Raw genomic sequence first — 21,146 nt, forward strand, 5'->3', positions numbered from 1 at the left:
CTATGGTAGGATTAGAGTGTGAGCTCCTCTGAGGACAGTCAGTGACATGACTATGTACTCTGTAATGTGCTGCAGGAGATGTCAGTGCTATATAAATACATAATAATAATATGGTAGGACATTAGACTATGACTATGGTAGGATTAGAGTGTGAGCTCCTCTGAGGACAGTCAGTGACATGACTATATACTCTGTAATGTGCTGCAGGAGATGTCAGTACTATATAAATACATAATAATAATATGGTAGGACATTACACTATGACTATGGTGGGATCAGAGTGTGAGCTCCTCTGAGGACAGTCAGTGACATGACTATGTACTCTGTAATGTGCTGCAGGAGATGGCAGTGCTATATAAATACATAATAATAATATGGTAGGACATTAGACTATGACTATGGTAGGATTAGAGTGTGAGCTCCTCTGAGGACAGTGAGTGACATGACTATGTACTCTGTAATGTGCTGCAGGAGATGTCAGTGCTATATAAATACATAATAATAATATGGTAGGACATTACACTATGGCTATGGTAGGATTAGAGTGTGAGCTCCTCTGGGGACAGTCAGTGACATGACTATGTACTCTGTAATGTGCTGCAGGAGATGTCAGTGCTATATAAATACATAATAATAATATGGCAGGACATTAGACTATGACTATGGTAGGATTAGATTGTGAGCTCCTCTGAGGACAGTCAGTGACATGACTATGTACTCTGTAATGTGCTGCAGAAGATGTCAGTGCTATATAAATACATAATAATAATATGGTAGGATATTAGACTATGACTATGGTAGAATTAGATTGTGAGCTCCCCTGAGGACAGTCAGTGACATGACTATGTACTCTGTAATGTGCTGCAGGAGATGTCAGTGCTATATAAATACATAATAATAATATGGTAGGACATTAGACTATGACTATGGTAGGATTAGAGTGTGAGCTCCTCTGAGGACAGTCAGTGACATGACTATGTACTCTGTAATGTGCTGCAGGAGATGTCAGTGCTATATAAATACATAATAATAATATGGTAGGACATTACACTATGACTATGGTAGGATTAGAGTGTGAGCTCCTCTGAGGACAGTCAGTGACATGACTATGTACTCTGTAATGTGCTGCAGAAGATGTCAGTGCTATATAAATACATAATAATAATATGGTAGGACATTAGACTATGGCTATGGTAGGATTAGAGTGTGAGCTCCTCTGAGGACAGTCAGTGACATGTATTTATATAGCACTGACATCTTCTGCAGCACATTACAGGGTACATAGTCATAATAGGGATCCCTGTGTTCTCTCCTATGTTTTGTGTCTCTTCATCCTCACTGCTAACTTCTCTGCAGCTGCCTCTGTGTTTTCTCTCCCCCCCCCCCCCCCCCCCCTCGCATGGAGTTGTCAGCAGTATGTCGGCCTCTGAGTGTTGCATAAAACGTTTTATCTCTGCCCGTCTTGTTGTAGGTCTGTGTCTCATCTCCTCGCTTGGCTCTTGGTTGTCACTCATCTCGCCGTTTGATGTTGCCTCTTCATCTGTCAGTCGGTCGGTCAGGCTGATTAGACGCCAGGAGCTCTTTCCCCGCCGCCGTGATTCGCCTTCCCCGGTGTGGAGATTTTACGGCCTCCGATCTCTCGATGAAGATCCGTCGCAGTCCACTTATTAAACCCAGGAGCGAAGCGCCAACCTAACGGCTCCGCAGCGTGCCAGCCTGGCCGGCGGCGCTACTTCTGGGTGGTGGTTATTTTTATGGCCAGGCTTGTAAAATTCTCCAGATGGTGGAAACCGTTGGCGGTACGACAGGGAGTCATGTGAAGCGACAACAAATAAAAGCGAAAATAGACGTTTTGGGAATAAGTTTGTTGCCGCAGTTGAGGTCATCGGTAGGGACAAGCTTCCGGTTTCCGAGATTCCGTTCGGAAATGTACTTTCTGCTGCGGAAATCTGTGGAAATCATAAGTTACCGAGACTGTGAAATGTTAAGCAAATCACAAGGCTTAGAAGTATTGGACCAATCAGAGAAACAGTATTGTGCTGTGGAGATCGGGAGACCGCCGGAATTTTAGTCCAATCAGAAGACTTTGTAGTATTAGGCCAATTATTATTATAATTATTGATTTCTAAAGCGCCAGCCTATTCAGTGGCGCCGTACAAAGTACCCAATCAAAGAATGCAGAGGTTTACCGCAGTTGCCGATCGTATATCCGCAAAAACATTGTGGTTTTTCACTCCAATTTTTGTATTTCCTTTTTTACAATTGGCTAACTTTATTGACATCATCCGATCACCGATTTCCACAGAATGGCAAATTTCTGTAGTTGGAAAGATACTTGTTGGAAAGCGGAAATCCGTCAAAATCGGTAATCTGCATTTCCAAACATCCCTTGTCATTGGTCGGGCGCAGAAAAGGATTCAAATGAAATAAGGCCCTAGGCAAGGTAGCTGATTTTCCCCACCGCTGATGGGTATCTGGCTTTTTTTAGTAAGATTTGGTGAGGGCAAGCTTCTGCCAGGCCCTAGACTCTAGGCAACTGCCTAAGATACCTTGTAGATGATCTGGTTTTGGTTGAATGGATAACGCTCATCCTTGTCTTTTCAACCAGATCTCACAAAAATCTTGTTACTGTGTAATGTCAACACCCTGTACCCTGTATTTTTGTCATTTTTGGGGTTGTGGACTCTATCGTCCGTAGTGATAGCTCCACTTCCCCCCACTAAATTTATAAACCAAGTTTATCCACAATCACATCCAGTTTGTCGCATCTTCCCAGTGTAAATTCAGCTTTAAAGGGAAGGTCCAAGCACAATAAAAATAAAAAAATCCACTTACCTGGGGCTTCCTCCAGCCCCGGGCAGCCCTACTGTGCCCTTGCCGCAGCTCCAGTGACTCCTGGTCCCCTCCGGTGCAGATGCCGACCTCGCCAGGTCGGCATCTGCTTGCGCTTCACCATGTGGCTCACTGGGTCGCACTGACATCATCCGGACTGTACTGCGCAGAACTACTGCGCCTGCGCAGTACAGTGCGGATGAAGTCAGCGCGTCTCTGAGAGCCGCTTGCGCAGGCGCAGCGGACATCTTGCGGCGGAGGGGACCCTGGGCCACCGGCAGGGAGCGGAGCTGCGACGAGGGCGCAGGACAGAGGGCAGGGGCTGGAGGAAGCTTCAGGTAAGTGGAATTTTTGTTCGGATGTGTCCTTTAATGATCAGTGGTGCAAATAAATAAGATGTAGTCGAATGTAATACATCATTCAGGGTACCCAGTTTTATATTAATTATCCTGGTTTCTGCATCAGAAACGCTTCCCATGTCTATTGCTGTATATTAGTATTTAAACCCCACCCTCCCAGTGATGTCACAGCCTAGGCTGCTTAGTTATACAGTCTTCTGTATAAGCACTCTTAGAGCACCAGGTGTTTTTTCTGCTCACTTCAGGACTCTCCGTCAACAAACATTCCACAGAGCTGTACCTGACAGGACAAAAATGTCCCCATGTGATTAATTTCAGAATGTAAATCGGGGAAGGAAACTTTTTTTTTTTTTTGTTTTGTTGTTTTTCTTTTCAATGGCCAAACACTGACTAAATAACTTATAAATATATATTGTAAGCAATTTTATTGATGAATACATTCGGTAAAGGTCCTTCTTAACTCAGAATGGAATGGAGACACTCAGAATTGGCGGGAAACACATTTAATTGGCCCAGTACAATAAGCACAGACATATAAAGAATAGGGATGATCAATGCGATGCAAATACTTGCGAGTTTATGCAAATTTATGTACATTTTTGTGCAAATATATGCAGTTTGAAAATGGACTTATTCATTTAAACCTGGATGAGACTTGATTGGTCCATTGTCAAGCTGCATGTATTTGCATAAAATTATACATACATTTGCATAAACTAGTAAGCATTTGCATCCCATTGATTTTCCCTTTACAAAGCGTAAAACGTGCTTTGGGCGGCATACCTGCCATACTATCTGGGACACGGCTATCCCCCATGTGACCGGGGGGGGGGGTAGGTTAGTGGAGGTTACCAGTACTCTTGCCATGTGCACTTGCACTGTCACGAGCCCCGCCCTGACGCTAAGCTAGTTTATGGAACTCAGCAGTTCTCCAATCAAAGCACTCTCTCCGGCATGAAGCGTTGTGATTGGCTGAATGGTGTGGGCGTGGTTTACTACAACCTATCTGAATCCTAGCAGTGTGAGAGGGTGCCGCCCATCAAATCATGTGAGTGGAATTTCCCTATGAGGCTTCCTGCTGGGTTTCCTAAACTAGACTAGCGCCCCCTGCCCTGCTCAGTAAGCAACCACTAGGAGTGCAGTTTCAGGGTTTACACCCACCACCGTTGGCGCTTTATAAATGAATAATAATAATGTGGCTGTGTGGCAGGCGGTTGACTGTTGTGTTTCTGTTTTTCAGCTTCATTCCCCCATGAATTCGGTCAGCAGCTCGGAGGACATTAAGCCCCCTCCCGGGATCAATGGCGTCCTTAAAGTGCCCATGCACCCCTCCAGCGCAATGTCGGCCTTCACCAAACACATCTGTGCAATCTGCGGGGACAGATCATCAGGTAACGCCCTCTCTCCACCCAATATAAGGGTGCACACACATGCAATTCTCATTGGCCAATCGCTGACCGATTTTACCACCTCCATGTAGTAGAAGGGCCAACAGACTGTGAATACAATGAGCAGGTTACATAGGTAAGCTCCCCTACTACATCGAGCTGGGAAAATTGGCCAATTATTGTCCAATTTAAATTGAAAGTATGTATCAGATTTAACAAATGACCGTGACTACCCAGATGTAGGGAAAACTATTAAGGTGCCATACATCAGGTGACTTGGCGGCCGATCGACCATCCAATTTGATTATCATAATCGAATTGGATGAAAATTGTTGCTGCTAAGTGCATGCCCGACCGACGAAGTGACCAATTTTGGGACAGAAATTGGTCGCTTTGTCTATCGCGCATGCTGCAAGATGTTGGGTAGAAGCTGGATGGTCGGGTGTGCGGCGGTGATTTATGAGCGAGTGATAAGATGACGAAACCTCCGCTGCAATGTATAAATGTGCCCTTGTGTGCATTTATACGTTACCTGTCCTGTAGCAGCCTCCGCGGGTGTCCCGTAACCTCCGGGCGGCTATCCGTACACGCTACTGCCACATAGCGTCTGATGTCAGCCGTTATGTGCTGACATCACATGCTATGCGCCAGTAGTGCATACGGAATGCCGCCCGGAGGTTGCGGAGAACCGGCATATTTATACATGGGGGGGGAGGGGCAGCGGCGGGTGGAAGTGGCGGGCTGAGGCGATTCCCTGAAGATTTCATACTGAAATCGGACGGATATCGGCCTGCAGTATATGGGCAGAATTGACAAGAGGCAAATTTATCAGATTAGAGATAAATTTGTCTTTGTCGAATCTGCCTATAATCTTTAGGTCTGTGGGCACCTTAAAGGACAACTGTAGCAAGAGGCATGTGGAGGATGCCATATTTATTTCTTTTTAAATAATACCAGTTGCCTGGCAGCCCTGCTGGTAGTTGGCTGCAGTAATGTCTGAATACCACCAGAAACAAGCATGCAGCTAATCTGGTCCGATCTGATAATGTCAGAAACTCCTGATCTGCTGCATGCTTGTTCAGGGGCTGTGGCTGAAAGTATGAGAGGCAGAGGATTAGCAGGGCTGCCAGGCAACTGGTATTGTGTAAAAGGAAATAAATATGACAGCCTCCATATCCCTCTCACTACAGTTGTCCTTTAATTCTGGGAGTTTCTTCAAAATCCTCAATAGAAAATGCAGGAAACAATCGCCAGATGAATCAACCGATGTATTGTGACGTTTTATTTCAGATCCACATTTCTCTGATCACCTGTGAGTGATTCTTCGCTGAAAATTGTCCCGTCAGTGGGCACCTTGAGAAAAAAAAAAAACAAATAAAAAATTAAATTACATGAAAACACATAAATAAAAACTACATTTCTCTCAGAGTAAACTGATCTCTAAATTACGTCACTTTTCCCCGATGTTGCTGTCAGTTACAGTAGGTAGTAGAAATCGGACAAAACTGACCGATTATGGACTAGCTCATCTCCTCATGGGGGATTCTCAGGGTTTTCTTTATTTTTAAAAGCACTTAGTGAATGGCAGTTGCTCAGTCCAACTGCACAAATCGTGTGCAAATGGATAAGGGAGAATCCGTGGAATTTTAGTAGATATCTGACAGAACTGACAGGTTTTTGAATAGTCCATCTCTTCATGGGAGATTCTCAGTATTTAATCTGTTTACAAAACCAATCCCTGGAAAGGATTTATACAAACTACTGTAGCAATATAGGAGAATAGTAATTTATAGCTCCTTTAACTCATCAACCCATACAAACAAGATGTATGTTTTTGCAATATATTTTACATTTTACAATTTTTCGCAATAGTGGTCCTTCAATGCAATTTATGTAGCTTAAAGTTGGACCAATCAAAATCATCAGCTACTACTGCGTTTGATAGGTCCGATCCCAAACTGCATAATGAACGTACAGTTTACGTCAAATTGACATGTAGTGTCTTGTTCCCAATCACTGGAACCGACGTTATCCGGTGTCTCCTTCGGGATCTGCTCCAGTCGGATTTGTGTTTTCTGGAATGCGTTTTCTGCGCGGCGCGGGGAGCCGTGGCGAGGGGCCCTCTCCTGGCCGCCTGTCTCCAGGCGTCTGACGTGCGGTCAGAGAGACGTCGCCGGAGCCATTGCTGTTTTGTTTCTTTGCGTTGTCAGGAAGCAGATGTGACCCTCAGCGATCCACCAATGCTGGAAAGTGAAGAGAAAAAAAACGCAGGTCGGTCGTCGGGCAAAGCGAGAAAAAAACCTTTATACAAATAAAACCAAGAAGAGAAAAAAGGCGGTGGGATTATTTCCCCTTCTGTCTGTGTTCGGCTCCACTTGAGCATCAGAAGGAGACGTTTTCGCGCAGCACGCTGTTTGAGTCACAGAACGACGGTAGAGCAAATGTTCATAGGCCACGCGAACGCAGCGTCTCCTCACGCTCACCCCAGAGTCCTCCCACTGAAGCCAGCCATGCATCCCTGATTGCAAATATGGCAGCACGGTGGCGTAGTGGTAAGCACTCTGGTTTGAATCCCAGCTTGGCACGATCTGCACGGAGTTTGTATGTTTTACCTGAGTCTGTGTTGGTTTTCTCCAGGCAATTTGGTTTCTTCCCACATCCCAAAAACATACTGGTAAGTTAATTGGCTTCCCCCTTAATTGGCCCTAGACTGATAAACATATGACTGTGGTAGAGATTAGATTGTGAGCACCTCTACAGAGAACATAGTCATGCCACTGACTGTCCTCAGAAGAGCCCACACTCTAATCCTACCATAATAATAATATGGTAGGACGTTTGACTATGACTATGTATTTATATAGCACTAACATCTTCTGCAGCACATTACAGAGTACATAGTCATGTCACTGACTGTCCTCAGGGGAGCTCACACTCTAATCCTACCATAGTCATAGTGTAATGTCCTACCATATTATTATGTATTTATATAGCACTGACATCTTCTGCAGCACATTACAGAGTACATAGTCATGTCACTGACTGTCCTCAGAGGAGCTCACACTCTAATCCTACCATAGTCATAGTCTAATGTCCTACCATATTATTATTATGTATTTATATAGCACTGACATCTCCTGCAGCACACTACAGAGTACATAGTCATGTCACTGTCTTTGGTAGGATTAGAGTGTGAGCTCCTCTGAGGACAGTCAGTGACATGACTATGTACACTGTAATGTGCTGCAGAAGATGTCAGTGCTATATAAATACATAATAATAATATGGTAGGACATTAGGCTATGACTATGGTAGGATTAGAATGTGAGCTCCTCTGAGGACAGTCAGTGACATGACTATGTACTCTGTAATGTGCTGCAGGAGATGTCAGTGCTATATAAATACATAATAATAATATGGTAGGACATTAGGCTATGACTATGGTAGGATTAGAATGTGAGCTCCTCTGAGGACAGTCAGTGACATGACCATGTACTCTGTAAAGTGCTGCAGAAGATGTCAGTGCTATATAAATACATAATAATAATATGGTAGGACATTAGACTATGACTATGGTAGGATTAGAGTGTGAGCTCCTCTGAGGACAGTCAGTGACATGACCATGTACTCTGTAAAGTGCTGCAGAAGATGTCAGTGCTATATAAATACATAATAATAATATGGTAGGACATTAGACTATGACTATGGTAGGATTAGAGTGTGAGCTCCTCTGAGGACAGTCAGTGACATGACCATGTACTCTGTAATGTGCTGCAGAAGAGGTCAGCGCTATATAATACATAATAATATGGTAGGACATTAGACTATGACTATGGTAGGATTAGATTGTGAGCTCCTCTGAGGACAGTCAGTGACATGACCATGTACTCTGTAATGTGCTGCAGAAGATGTCAGTGCTATATAAATACATAATAATAATATGGTAGGACATTAGGCTATGACTATGGTAGGATTAGAGTGTGAGCTCCTCTGAGGACAGTCAGTGACATGACTATGTACTCTCTAATGTGCTGCAGGAGATGTCAGTGCTATATAAATACATAATGATAATATGGTAGGACATTAGGCTATGGCTATGGTAGGATTAGAGTGTGAGCTCCTCTGGGGACAGTCAGTGACATGACTGTGTACTCTGTACAGTGCTGCAGAAGATGTCAGTGCTATATACATAATAATAATATGGTAGGACATTACACTATGACTATGGTAGGATTAGATTGTGAGCTCCTCTGAGGACAGTCAGTGACATAGCTATGTACTCTGTACAGTGCTGCAGGAGATGCCAGTGCTATATAAATACATAATAATAATATGGTAGGACATTACACTATGACTATGGTAGGATTAGAGTGTGAGCTCCTCTGAGGACAGTCAGTGACATGACTATGTACTCTGTAATGTGCTGCAGGAGATGTCACTGCTATATAAATACATAATAATAATATGGTAGGACATTACACTATGACTATGGTAGGATTAGAGTGTGAGCTCCTCTGAGGACAGTCAGTGACATGACTATGTACTCTGTAATGTGCTGCAGGAGATGTCAGTGCTATATAAATACATAATAATAATATGGTAGGACATTAGACTATGACTATGGTAGGATTAGAGTGTGAGCTCCTCTGAGGACAGTCAGTGACATGACTATGTACTCTGTAATGTGCTGCAGAAGATATCAGTGCTATATAAATACATAATAATAATATGGTAGGACATTAGACTATGGTAGGATTAGAGTGTGAGCTCCTCTGAGGACAGTCAGTGACATGGCTATGTACTCTGTAATGTGCTGCATGAGATGTCAGTGCTATATAAATACATAATAATAATATGGGAGGACATTAGACTATGACTATGGTAGGATTAGAGTGTGAGCTCCTCTGGGGACAGTCAGTAACATGACTATGTACTCTGTAATATGCTGCAGGAGATGTCAGTGCTATATAAATACATAATAATAATATGGTAGGACATTAGACTATGACTATGGTGGGATTAGATTGTGAGCTCCTCTGAGGACAGTCAGTGACATGACTATGTACTCTGTAATGTGCTGCAGGAGATGTCAGTGCTATATAAATACATAATAATAATATGGTAGGACATTAGACTATGACTATGGTGGGATTAGATTGTGAGCTCCTCTGAGGACAGTCAGTGACATGACTATGTACTCTGTAATGCGCAGCAGAAGATGTCAGTGCTATATAAATACATAATAATAATATGGTAGGACATTACACTATTACTATGGTAGGATTAGATTGTGAGCTCCTCTGAGGACAGTCAGTGACATGACTATGTACTCTGTAATGTGCTGCAGGAGATGTCAGTGCTATATAAATACATAATAATAATATGGTAGGACATTAGACTATGACTATGGTAGGATTAGATTGTGAGCTCCTCTGAGGACATTCAGTGACATGACTGTGTACTCTGTAAGAGAAGTGAATGGAAAAAGATAAGAAAAACAGGCGGAAGATAAGAGAATAGACTGCAGAATCAAGCAGCAAAAACAATCAATCGGAAAATCAACCGGCAGAAAAAAACGTGTATTCCCAGCATAACTATCATGAAGGGTAACAGGAATCTAGCCAACTGAAAAGGACAACTGAAGTGAGAAGTATATGAAGGCTGCAATTTTTATTTTTTTAAACAATACCAGTTGCCTGTCAGCTCAGCTGATCTATTTGGCTGCAGTAGTGTCGGAATTACACCAGGAACAAGCATGCAGCTAATCTGGTCAGATCTGACAATGTCAGCAATACCTGATCTGCTGCATGCTTGTTCAGGGGCTATGGCTAAAAGTATTAGAGGCAGAGGATCAGCAGGACAGCCAGGCAACTGGTATTAAAAGGAAATAAATATGGCAGCCTCCATATACCTCTCACCTCTGGTTCACTAGGATACAAATCGATAAAAACCTGTGCTGGCCGTGCACTTCCTGTGTTGGCCTGTAGGGCTCTGTGCCTTGCCTTGTGTGGTGTGATTGGTGTTATGTGATGTGATGTTGGGGGTGACGGTGATAAGTGACATTTCTCTTTCCCTCCCCGGCAGGTAAACACTACGGCGTGTACAGCTGTGAGGGCTGTAAGGGCTTCTTCAAACGGACGGTCCGCAAAGATCTCACCTACACCTGCCGAGACAACAAGGACTGCATGATCGACAAGCGTCAGCGCAACCGCTGCCAGTACTGCCGCTACCAGAAGTGTCTGGCCATGGGCATGAAGAGAGAAGGTAAGACCAATGGCTGCCCGCCTTAAAGGACACCCGAGGTGACTTGTGACATGATGAGATAGACATGTGTATGTACAGTGCCTAGCACACCAATAACTAGGCTGTTTTCCTTTTTTTCTTTCTCTGCCTGAAAGAGTTAAACATCATGTATGCAAGTGACAGTTTCTGCCCGGGACAGGACCGGCTCAGACTATAGCATAACTCTTACTGATAAGTAATTACAGCCATAAAACACTTTCCTGTCAGTAAATGGCTTCTGAGAGCAGGAAACAGATAAAAAGGGTAAGTAATTCATAGATTTGAGCTCTGACCTACTTCAATGGAGGTGTCATTGAGCAGAGACAATCAAACAGTAAAAACGAAAAACTAGATTTAAATATAAAATAAAACTGTGGGATATCTAAACAAAAGTCATTTTTAGGAGGAAGAGGATAGATACAATTGTTTAACTCATCAGTTTATTTTCACCTCGGGTGTCCTTTAAAGTGTGACTCCGCTGTGGTGAAATGCTGATAGGCAGAACTGTGCCCATTCTGGTGCTTTTATCCTGCAGCCAGTCACGATTACATTCCACTCCTCCACGTTTTTGGCGCCTGCCCGCTGTTCTTAAAGGTCAACTGAAGCGAGAGGGATATGGAGGCTGCCATATTGATTTGCTTTTAAGCAATACCGGTTGCCTGGCTGTCCTGCTGATCCTCTGCCACTAATACTTTTAGCCACAGAGACCCTGAACAAGCATGCAGCAGATCAGGTGTTTCTGACATTATTGTCAGATCTGACAAGATTAGCCGCATGCTTGTTCCAGGTGTGATTCAGACACTACTGCAACCAAATAGATCAGCTGAGCTGCCAGGCAACTGGTATTGTTTAAAAAGAAATAAAAATGGTAGCCTCCATATTCTTCTCACTTCAGTTGTCCTTTAACTGGCTTTCTGCCTCTCCCAAATGTCTGCCAAGATTTGATGGTATACCGCATCCCCAGCATGACTCTATATGAGCCTTAGTTCTGTATTAATAATACCTTTATGATCGGACTGGTGGGGGTCTGATTGTTGCTCTGTGTATTGTGCAGCACACCAGAATGTGAGTTTAGGGAGTTGTGTGCTTGTTGGTAAAATGACTATTGGCCTTTCCAGTGACATGATTGCTGCAATCTGGTTTAGTGTGAGGAGGCTGGAATGTAGCCTAAAGAGGCCCTGCAGTGACATATAGCAGAATGCAGTAAAGAGGCCCTGTAGTGACATATAGCAGAATGCAGTAAAGAGGCCCTGTAGTGACATATAGCAGAATGCAGTAAAGAGGCCCTGTAGTGACATATAGCAGAATGCAGTAAAGAGGCCCTGTAGTGACATATAGTAGAATGCAGTAAAGAGGCCCTGTAGTGGCATATAGCAGAATGCAGTACAGAGGCCCTGTAGTGACATATAGCAGAATGCAGTAAAGAGGACCTGTAGTGACATATAGCAGAATGCAGTAAAGAGGCCCTGTAGTGACATATAGCAGAATGCAGTAAAGAGGCCCTGTAGTGACATATAGCAGAATGCAGTAAAGAGGCCCTGTAGTGACAAATAGCAGAATGCAGTAAAGAGGCCCTGTAGTGACATATAGCAGAATGCAGTAAAGAGGTCCTGTAGTGACATATAGCAGAATGCAGTAAAGGGGCCCTGTAGTGACATATAGCAGAATGCAGTAAAGAGGCCCTGTAGTGACATATAGCAGAATGCAGTAAAGAGGCCCTGTAGTGACATATAGCAGAATGCAGTAAAGAGGCCCTGTAGTGACGTATAGTAGAATGCAGTAAAGAGGCCCTGTAGTGACATATAGCAGAATGCAGTAAAGAGGCCCTGTAGTGACACATAGCAGAATGCAGTAAAGAGGCCCTGTAGTGACACATAGCAGAATGCAGTAAAGAGGCCCTGTAGTGCCATATAGCAGAATGCAGTAAAAAGGCCCTGTAGTGCCATATAGCAGAATGCAGTAAAGGGGCCCTGTAGTGACATATAGCAGAATGCAGTAAAGGGGCCCTGTAGTGACATATAGCAGAATGCAGTAAAGAGGTCCTGTAGTGACATATAGCAGAATGCAGTAAAGGGGCCCTGTAGTGACATATAGCAGAATGCAGTAAAGAGGCCCTGTAGTGACATATAGCAGAATGCAGTAAAGAGGTCCTGTAGTGACATATATCAGAATGCAGTAAAGAGGCCCTGTAGTGACATATAGCAGAATGCAGTAAAGAGGCCCTGTAGTGACATATAGCAGAATGCAGTGTAGAGGCCCTGTAGTGACATAGCAGAATGCAGTAAAGAGGCCCTGTAGTGACATATAGCAGAATGCAGTAAAGAGCCCCTGTAGTGACATATAGCAGAATGCAGTAAAGAGGCCCTGTAGTGACATATAGCAGAATGCAGTAAAGAGGCCCTGTAGTGACATATAGCAGAATGCAGTACAGAGGCCCTGTAGTGACATATAGCAGAATGCAGTACAGAGGCCCTGTAGTGACATATAGCAGAATGCAGTAAAGAGGCCTTGTAGTGACATATAACGGAATGCAGTAAAGAGGCCCTGTAGTGCCATATAGCAGAATGCAGTAAAGAGACCCTGTAGTGCCATATAGCAGAATGCAGTAAAGAGACCCTGTAGTGCCATACAGCAGAATGCAGTAAAGAGACCCTGTAGTGCCATATAGCAGAATGCAATAAACGGGCCCTGTAGTGACATACAGCAGAATGCAGTAAAGAGGCCCTGTAGTGACATACAGCATAATGCAGTAGAGGCCCTGTAGTGACATATAGCAGAATGCAGTAAAGAGACCCTGTAGTGCCATACAGCAGAATGCAGTAAAGAGACCCTGTAGTGCCATATAGCAGAATGCAATAAAGGGGCCCTGTAGTGACATACAGCAGAATGCAGTAAAGAGGCCCTGTAGTGACATACAGCAGAATGCAGTAAAGAGGCCCTGTAGTGACATATAGCAGAATGCAGTAAAGAGGCCCTGTAGTGACATATAGCAGAATGCAGTATAGAGGCCCTGTAGTGACATATAGCAGAATGCAGTAAAGAGGCCCTGTAGTGACATATAGCAGAATGCAGTAGAGAGGCCCTGTAGTGACTTATAACAGAATGCAGTAAAGAGGCCCTGTAGTGACATATAGTAGAATGCAGTAAAGAGGCCCTGTAGTGACATATAGCAGAATGCAGTAAAGAGGCCCCGTAGTGACATATAGCAGAATGCAGTACAGAGGCCCTGTAGTGACATATAGCAGAATGCAGTAGAGAGGCCCTGTAGTGACTTATAACAGAATGCAGTAAAGAGGCCCTGTAGTGACATATAGTAGAATGCAGTAAAGAGGCCCTGTAGTGACATATAGCAGAACGCAGTAAAGAGGCCCTGTAGTGACATATAGCAGAATGCAGTAGAGGCCCTGTGGTGACATATAGCAGAATGCAGTAAAGAGGCCCTGTAGTGACATATAGCAGAATGCAGTAAAGAGGCCCTGTAGTGACATATAGCAGAATGCAGTAAAGAGGCCCTGTAGTGACATATAGCAGAATGCAGTAAAGAGGCCCTGTAGTGACATATAGCAGAATGCAGTAAAGAGGCCCTGTAGTGACATATAGCAGAATGCAGTAAAGAGGCCCTGTAGTGGCATATAGCAGAATGCAGTAAAGAGGCCCTGTAGTGGCATATAGCAGAATGCAGTAAAGAGGCCCTGTAATGGCATATAGTAGAATGCAATAAAGAGGCCCTGTGGTGACATATAGCAGAATGCGTTAAGCTATTCAGGATTCCCACTTTTACCATAGTTTTCCTGGTTACAGCTTCAGAGACACTTCTTACATCTATATATTGCTGTATATTGGTATGTAGCCCCACCCCCCCAGTATGCTTAGCCTAGGCTGTTTATTATGCAGAATTCTTCTCCCAGAGCATTCTGGGAGACCGGGTGTTCTTTTCACTGGCTTTGGAACTCCCAGGAACATACATTCCGTAGAGATCACCTGGCAGAACTAAAGATGTCGCCAAAATTTCAGAATGTAAATCAGAGAGAGGAAAGATTTGTATCTCACTATAACAAATGATCAATCCATTCGCAGTACTCGTGTGTAGCACATTTTGCACTTCAGGGTCGTAATTTTTGTGTTTCTGCTAATGATCGGCTGATTGTTGTTGTGCCGTCGCTGAGTTCAGATGTGCCCCGACGTCATTCACTCGTCGCTATCCGGCGGGGATCCTTTGCTTTTTACAGGAGCTGATTGAGCGTGTGTATGGGTCTTTATGTTTGTGGACACTGGCAGATCTCACCGGGACACGCCCATTCATCTAGCCACGCCCTCTTTACGCCTCAGGCCTACTCTGTTTGAGTCAGAGCCACATGTCACAAGAACTCTGCATTGCTTTTAAAAAGAGTCTGAAGTGAGAATAAATCTCGCTTCAGACCTCATAGATAGCAGGGGCACGTGTGCCCCTGCTAAACCGCCGCTATCCCGCGGCTTAACGGGGGTCCCTTTACCCCTAAATCCCCTCCGTGCAGCCGGGGAGCGCTTCCGCATTGGGGCAGGGCTAACCGCCGCAGCCCTGCCCCACGCGCGTCTGTCAGACGCGTATCTCCGCCTCTCCCCCGCCCCTCTGTCTTCCTTCACTGAGAGGGGCGGGGGAGAGGCGGCGATGCGCCGCTGATAGACGTGACTGGAGGCAGGGCTGCAGCCGTTAGCCCTGCCTCCAGGAAACGAAAATTTTACGACCAAGTTTGCGACCAAGGTTTGCGGGGGGGGGGGGGGAGGGTTGGGGTTGAAGGGACCCCCATTTAGCGGCGCGATAGCGGCAGTTTAGCAGGAGCACACATGCCCCTGCAAACTATGAGGTCTGAAGCGAGATTTATTCTCGCTTCAGAGTCTCTTTAAAGCAGCAGGGTCAGCCATACTATCCCTGGAAACACATATATAAGTAGATAAATACTTGCTCTACTTACATAACACATGTATTGTACTGTCCACGTTTTGATTTCGGTGAATTTTATGTAGTAAATAGAGAAAACTGTTCCAGGCATTTTCCATCTTTACTTCCTCTGACTGAAACCAATCCTGTCATTTCCTCCCTTACACTTTTTTTTTTTTTTACACAATTTTTGGGGATGTATAATTCATATAAAATTAGATTCTAATAAATTCACCTACTTGTCTGAACCGTAATCACATTAACTGATCTCATCAGCGATCTACGTTTATCCTACGCTTACTGGATCTGCGACTGAGGGTGATACGGAAGCCGCCATATTTCCTGTTAAACAATACCAGTCCCCCATCCCATTGCCTGTGCGGTGTAAAATCTGTGCTGCTCCTGGGCTTCTCCACTGTCACCCTCATGTGTGACACCACACGGGGGCGACAGCGAGGAGGAGTCGCAGCAGCTGGGCGGCTGATATTTTTACACCACACAGGCACCAAGAGGGGGGCGTTTACATTTTGGGAGGGGGCAGCGACTTTTAGGATATCGAACGCTGTTCCACCGCGCACTTGATCGACTACTTTCATCCGAGATCTATACAGCATGTCCAATCGACTCATTCGACCAATTTCAGCCAGGAATCGGTCAAACGGTCAATCGGGCATGCCTGTTGCAGAACCAATTTTTTTTTTTTTTAATGTATTTGTTTTTTTTCCCATTTTGATAAAATGATCGAATCAGATGGTCCATCAAGCTGAGAAATCAGTAGGTGTATGGCCACCTGTAGAGGCAGAGGATCAGCAGGGCAGCCAGGCAATGTGTATTGTTTAAAAGGAAATACATATGTCAGCCTCCATGTCCCTTTCACTTCAGGTTCCTTTAATCTCTGGAGTGACCACTCAGCATTCAGTGAGGACCTGTCTTGTGGCAGCACCCCGCCAGCATTTCGCTAGTGCCTGGCCTGTGTGGGCAGAAGTCAGATGGCAGCAAGTGACCTGTCTGTGTTCAGTGAGGACCTGTCTTGTGGCAGCATTTCGCTAGTGCCTGGCCTGTGTGGGCAGAAGTCAGATGGCAGCAAGTGACCTATCAGTATTCAGTGAGGACCTGTCTTGTGGCAGCATTTCGCTAGTGCCTGGCCTGTGTGCGCAGAAGTCAGTTTAGGTCAGATAGCAGCGAGTGACCTGTCTGTGTTCAGTGAAGACCTGTCTTGTGGCAGCATTTCGCTAGTGCCTGGCCTGTGTGCGCAGAAGTCAGATGGCAGCAAGTGACCTGTCGGTGTTCAGTGAGGACCTGTCTTGTGGCAGCACCCCGCCAGCATTTCGCTAGTGCCTGGCCTGTGTGCGCAGAAGTCAGATGGCAGCGAGTGACCTGTCTGTGTTCAGTGAGGACCTGTCTTGTGGCAGCATTTCGCTAGTGCCTGGCCTGTGTGCGCAGAAGTCAGATGGCAGCGAGTGACCTGTCTGTGTTCAGTGAGGACCTGTCTTGTGGCAGCATTTCGCTAGTGCCTGGCCTGTGTGCGCAGAAGTCAGATGGCAGCAAGTGACCTATCAGTATTCAGTGAGGACCTGTCTTGTGGCAGCATTTCGCTAGTGCCTGGCCTGTGTGCGCAGAAGTCAGTTTAGGTCAGATAGCAGCGAGTGACCTGTCTGTGTTCAGTGAGGACCTGTCTTGTGGCAGCATTTCGCTAGTGCCTGGCCTGTGTGCGCAGAAGTCAGATGGCAGCAAGTGACCTGTCTGTGTTCAGTGAGGACCTGTCTTGCGGTATCACTGTGCACAGCAGAAGTCAGCAGAGGTCACATGGCAGCTCTGGGGTGTCAGCTGTGTTAAGTGCCTGAGATTTATGTTGGGTTGGAGGGGGACATGCTTGGAATACTCTGTCGTCTGGGCTGATGCGGAGGATTAATGGCTGCTGTATCCTCACTGCTCTCTGCAGATTGTAGCCTTGCTCAGCTAGGATGTGTAGCAGCAGAGGACTAGGGGGGGGGGGGGGGGGGGTCACAGAATGTGTGCGCTTTTATTGCCCCCACTCCATAGTACAAAACCTGCTGCTCCTCCCCCTACATAGTACGTAGAGAACAGGTTGCTCCTCCCCACTTTTGTACAGAACAGGCTGCCCCTCCCCACTTTTGTACAGAATAGGCTGTCCCCCCCCCCCCTCCACAGTAGAGAAAAGTCTGCTCCTCCCTCTCCATAGTAGAGAAAAGGCTGCTCCTCCCCACTTTTGTACAGAACAGGCTGCTCCTCCCCCTCCATAGTAGAGAAAAGGCTGCTCCTCCGCCACCATTGCACAGAATAGGGTCCTCCTCCCCCTCCAAACTAAAGAAAAAGCTGCTCCCCCCCCCCCATTGCATAGAATGGGGTGCTCCTCCCCCACCATTGCACAGAATAGGTTGCTCCTCCCCCTCCATAGTAGCGAAAAGACTGCTCCTCCCCACTATTGTACAGAACAGGCTGCTCCTCCCCTCCATAGTACAGAACAGGCTGCTCCTCCCCCTCCATAGTACAGAATAGGCTGCTTCCCCCTCCATAGCACAGGACCTGTTCCCCCCCCCCCCCCCCCATAATACAGAACCTGCTGCTCCTAATACAGAAAATGCTGCACCTCCCCCACAGGGTATAACAGGTTGCTGCTTCTCTTCACCTCTCTATAGCACAGAACATGTAAGGAGCCCAGCACCATGTCTGTACAGCGATGGTCTGTAAACGTTCACCCAGAATTATCGTAAAAGTTTTTTTGAGGTGGATACTCCTCTCCATCTTCAGAAGCGGTTCATCCAGTAAAGCAGTTTTGGGGGTGCGCGTTGTGTTGGACACGTCATATTGGTGGAATTCTGAGGCGCTCGATATCGGCGGTTCTATTTATAGCACGGCGATCTGGAAAATGTAAGAATGAAATGAATAATGGCGATCAGTGAATCTCTGTTATTATGTGTATGCACGGGAGATGCTTCCTGTGCCAAACGCTACACAAAGGGGGGATCATCTGCTAAACGTCTCACTGAAAAACGATCATCTCGCCGCGCACTGATCGTCTCCGTGACATGCGGCCGTATGCCAGAGTACCAGATAAAGGCAGTCACACGGCCTTCTTCCCCCAGGCGTCTGCGCGCGAGACAACAAAGGCGCACTGATTTTTTCTTTTTGTAAGAACATGGAGTACTGTCTTTCTCTGGCCCTCGGCGGCTGTTCTTCTTCCCTGCGTTTTGCGAAGAGACGAGGGTGATTACAGCACTCAGACGATCGATAGAATTCACGCTGCCCCCATAAAATGTCGTTGTTCGGGGGTCAGCGAGGTCAGGGCTTGTGATGCGCTGCTGTAATTGGATGAATTTGCCGCGTCACGGAGCATAACGCTTTGCAAATAAAATAAGCGCCGCGGATAATCGTATTAGCAGAACGGCGGTGACCAGCCTCAGACATTAGTCGGAGGAGATCGCTGGTTCGTGTCACGGTTATTGGGGTGACCCCCTGCCCTCAAGCCGTAGTTTATGGTGTGGGCTTTATTTCTGTAAGAGTATTTTTTATCGCCCCGCCTGGAATAAGAAACCATTTCTTAGTGCTGTCCTATATCACACTTTTATACAACGAATGGAGGATGTTTGTGAAGGGATAACCGCTGGAAAGAACTGGACTGAAAGATGATATTTGGCTGAGCTGTAGTGCTGGCAGCAAAGTAAATCTGAGCAGTAGAGGGGTGAGGTGGGTGGAGTCAGGTGATCTGCTTTCAGAGCTGTAGTGCTGGCAACGAAGTGAATCTTAGCAGTAGAGGGGTGAGGTGGGTGGAGTCAGGTGATCTGCTTTCTGAGCTGTAGTGTTGGCAACAAAGTGAATCTGAGCAGTAGAGGGGCGAGGTGAGTGTAGTCAGGTGATCTTTCTGAGCTGTTGTGCTGGCATCCAAGTGAATCTGAGCAGTAGTGCGGTGGGGGGAGTCAGGTGATCTGCTTTCAGAGCTGTAGTGTTGGCAACAAACTGAATCTAAGCAGTAGAGGGGCGAGGTGAGTGTAGTCAGGTGATCTTTCTGAGCTGTTGTGCTGGCATCCAAGTGAATCTGAGCAGTAGTGCGGTGGGTGGAGTCAGGTGATCTGCTTTCACAACTGTAGTGCTGGCAACAAAATGAATCTGAGCAGTAGAGGGGTGAGGTGGGTGGAGTCAGGTTATCTGCTTTCATCACAGTGAATGGCTAACTTGTGCCCCCTCCAGCTCATTCCATCCTGACTACAGGAGATGAACAATGGGATGTCTGTACATTGAATGCAAATTGTATGCAGTTTGGAATTGGGCCAATCAAAATCTTCAGGAAGTGTCTAGGATTGGCCTACTTCCAAGATCCACGCAATTTCCATGCAAACCGGAAAAAGGGCTCTACGGTAATTTGGAAGCCGGAGGAAGCGACTAGTGTAATATCGGTAAAATTACAGATATTTAATTCCGATAGGTAGAAAATCACCTATATTTTACTAACACCTAACCCCATTTCCTAACCCCTAGCCGGCCTAAAACAGACCATCCGATTTGATCATTTTATCGAATTGAATGAAAATCTGTGCTGCTACAAGCATGCTTGATCATTTGTCCGGAATCGACCAAGCTTGCTGAAAAACGTAGGCCCGATGTGGTCAATCTGGCGTGCGGCGGTAACTGCTTGCAGTATGGAGGCAATTGACCCCCGGCCGCTGTCCCTGTAAATGTTGCCCCCCAGTGCCTGTACAATATACTCTCACCTGCTCCTGACCTCCTCTGAAAGCCGCCAGTCACGTGTGTGTGTGTGTGTGTGTGTACAGTGTGTGTACAGTGTATGTACAGTGTGTGTACAGTGTGTGTACAGTATGTACAGTGTGTGTGTGTACAGTGTGTGTGTGTGTACAGTGTGTGTGTGTGTGTGTACAGTGTGTGTGTGTACAGTGTGTGTGTGTGTGTGTACAGTGTGTGTGTGTGTGTGTGTGTGTGTGTGTACAGTGTGTGTTTACAGTGTGTGTGTGTGTGTGTGTACAGTGTGTGTGTGTGTGTGTACAGTGTGTGTGTGTGTACAGTGTGTGTGTGTGTGTGTACAGTGTGTGTGTGTGTGTGTACAGTGTGTGTGTACAGTGTGTGTGTGTGTACAGTGTGTGTGTGTGTGTGTGTGTGTGTACAGTGTGTGTGTACAGTGTGTGTGTGTGTGTGTACAGTGTGTGTGTACAGTGTGTGTGTGTGTACAGTGTGTGTGTGTGTGTGTGTGTACAGTGTGTGTGTGTGTACAGTGTGTGTGTGTGTGTGTGTACAGTGTGTGTGTGTGTACAGTGTGTGTGTGTGTGTACAGTGTGTGTGTGTGTACAGTGTGTGTGTACAGTGTGTGTGTGTGTACAGTGTGTGTGTACAGTG

The 21,146-nt window shown here is 45.7% G+C and overlaps 1 protein-coding gene across 6 annotated transcripts in view; it reads left to right on the forward strand.

Moving 5' to 3' along the window:
- Nucleotides 1-21,146, forward strand: part of RXRA (retinoid X receptor alpha) — a 312,302-nt gene that overhangs the window by 234,397 nt on the left and 56,759 nt on the right. For all 6 annotated transcript variants that reach the window (XM_068249137.1, XM_068249138.1, XM_068249140.1 and 3 more), the window contains 2 exons: nucleotides 4,432-4,582; nucleotides 10,664-10,843. In XM_068249137.1, coding sequence (XP_068105238.1) covers nucleotides 4,432-4,582; nucleotides 10,664-10,843 — 331 coding nt within the window. The remainder of the gene's footprint in view (nucleotides 1-4,431; nucleotides 4,583-10,663; nucleotides 10,844-21,146) is intronic.

Source organism: Hyperolius riggenbachi, chromosome 8, assembly GCF_040937935.1.
Source record: "Hyperolius riggenbachi isolate aHypRig1 chromosome 8, aHypRig1.pri, whole genome shotgun sequence".
Classification (NCBI taxonomy): domain Eukaryota; kingdom Metazoa; phylum Chordata; class Amphibia; order Anura; family Hyperoliidae; genus Hyperolius; species Hyperolius riggenbachi.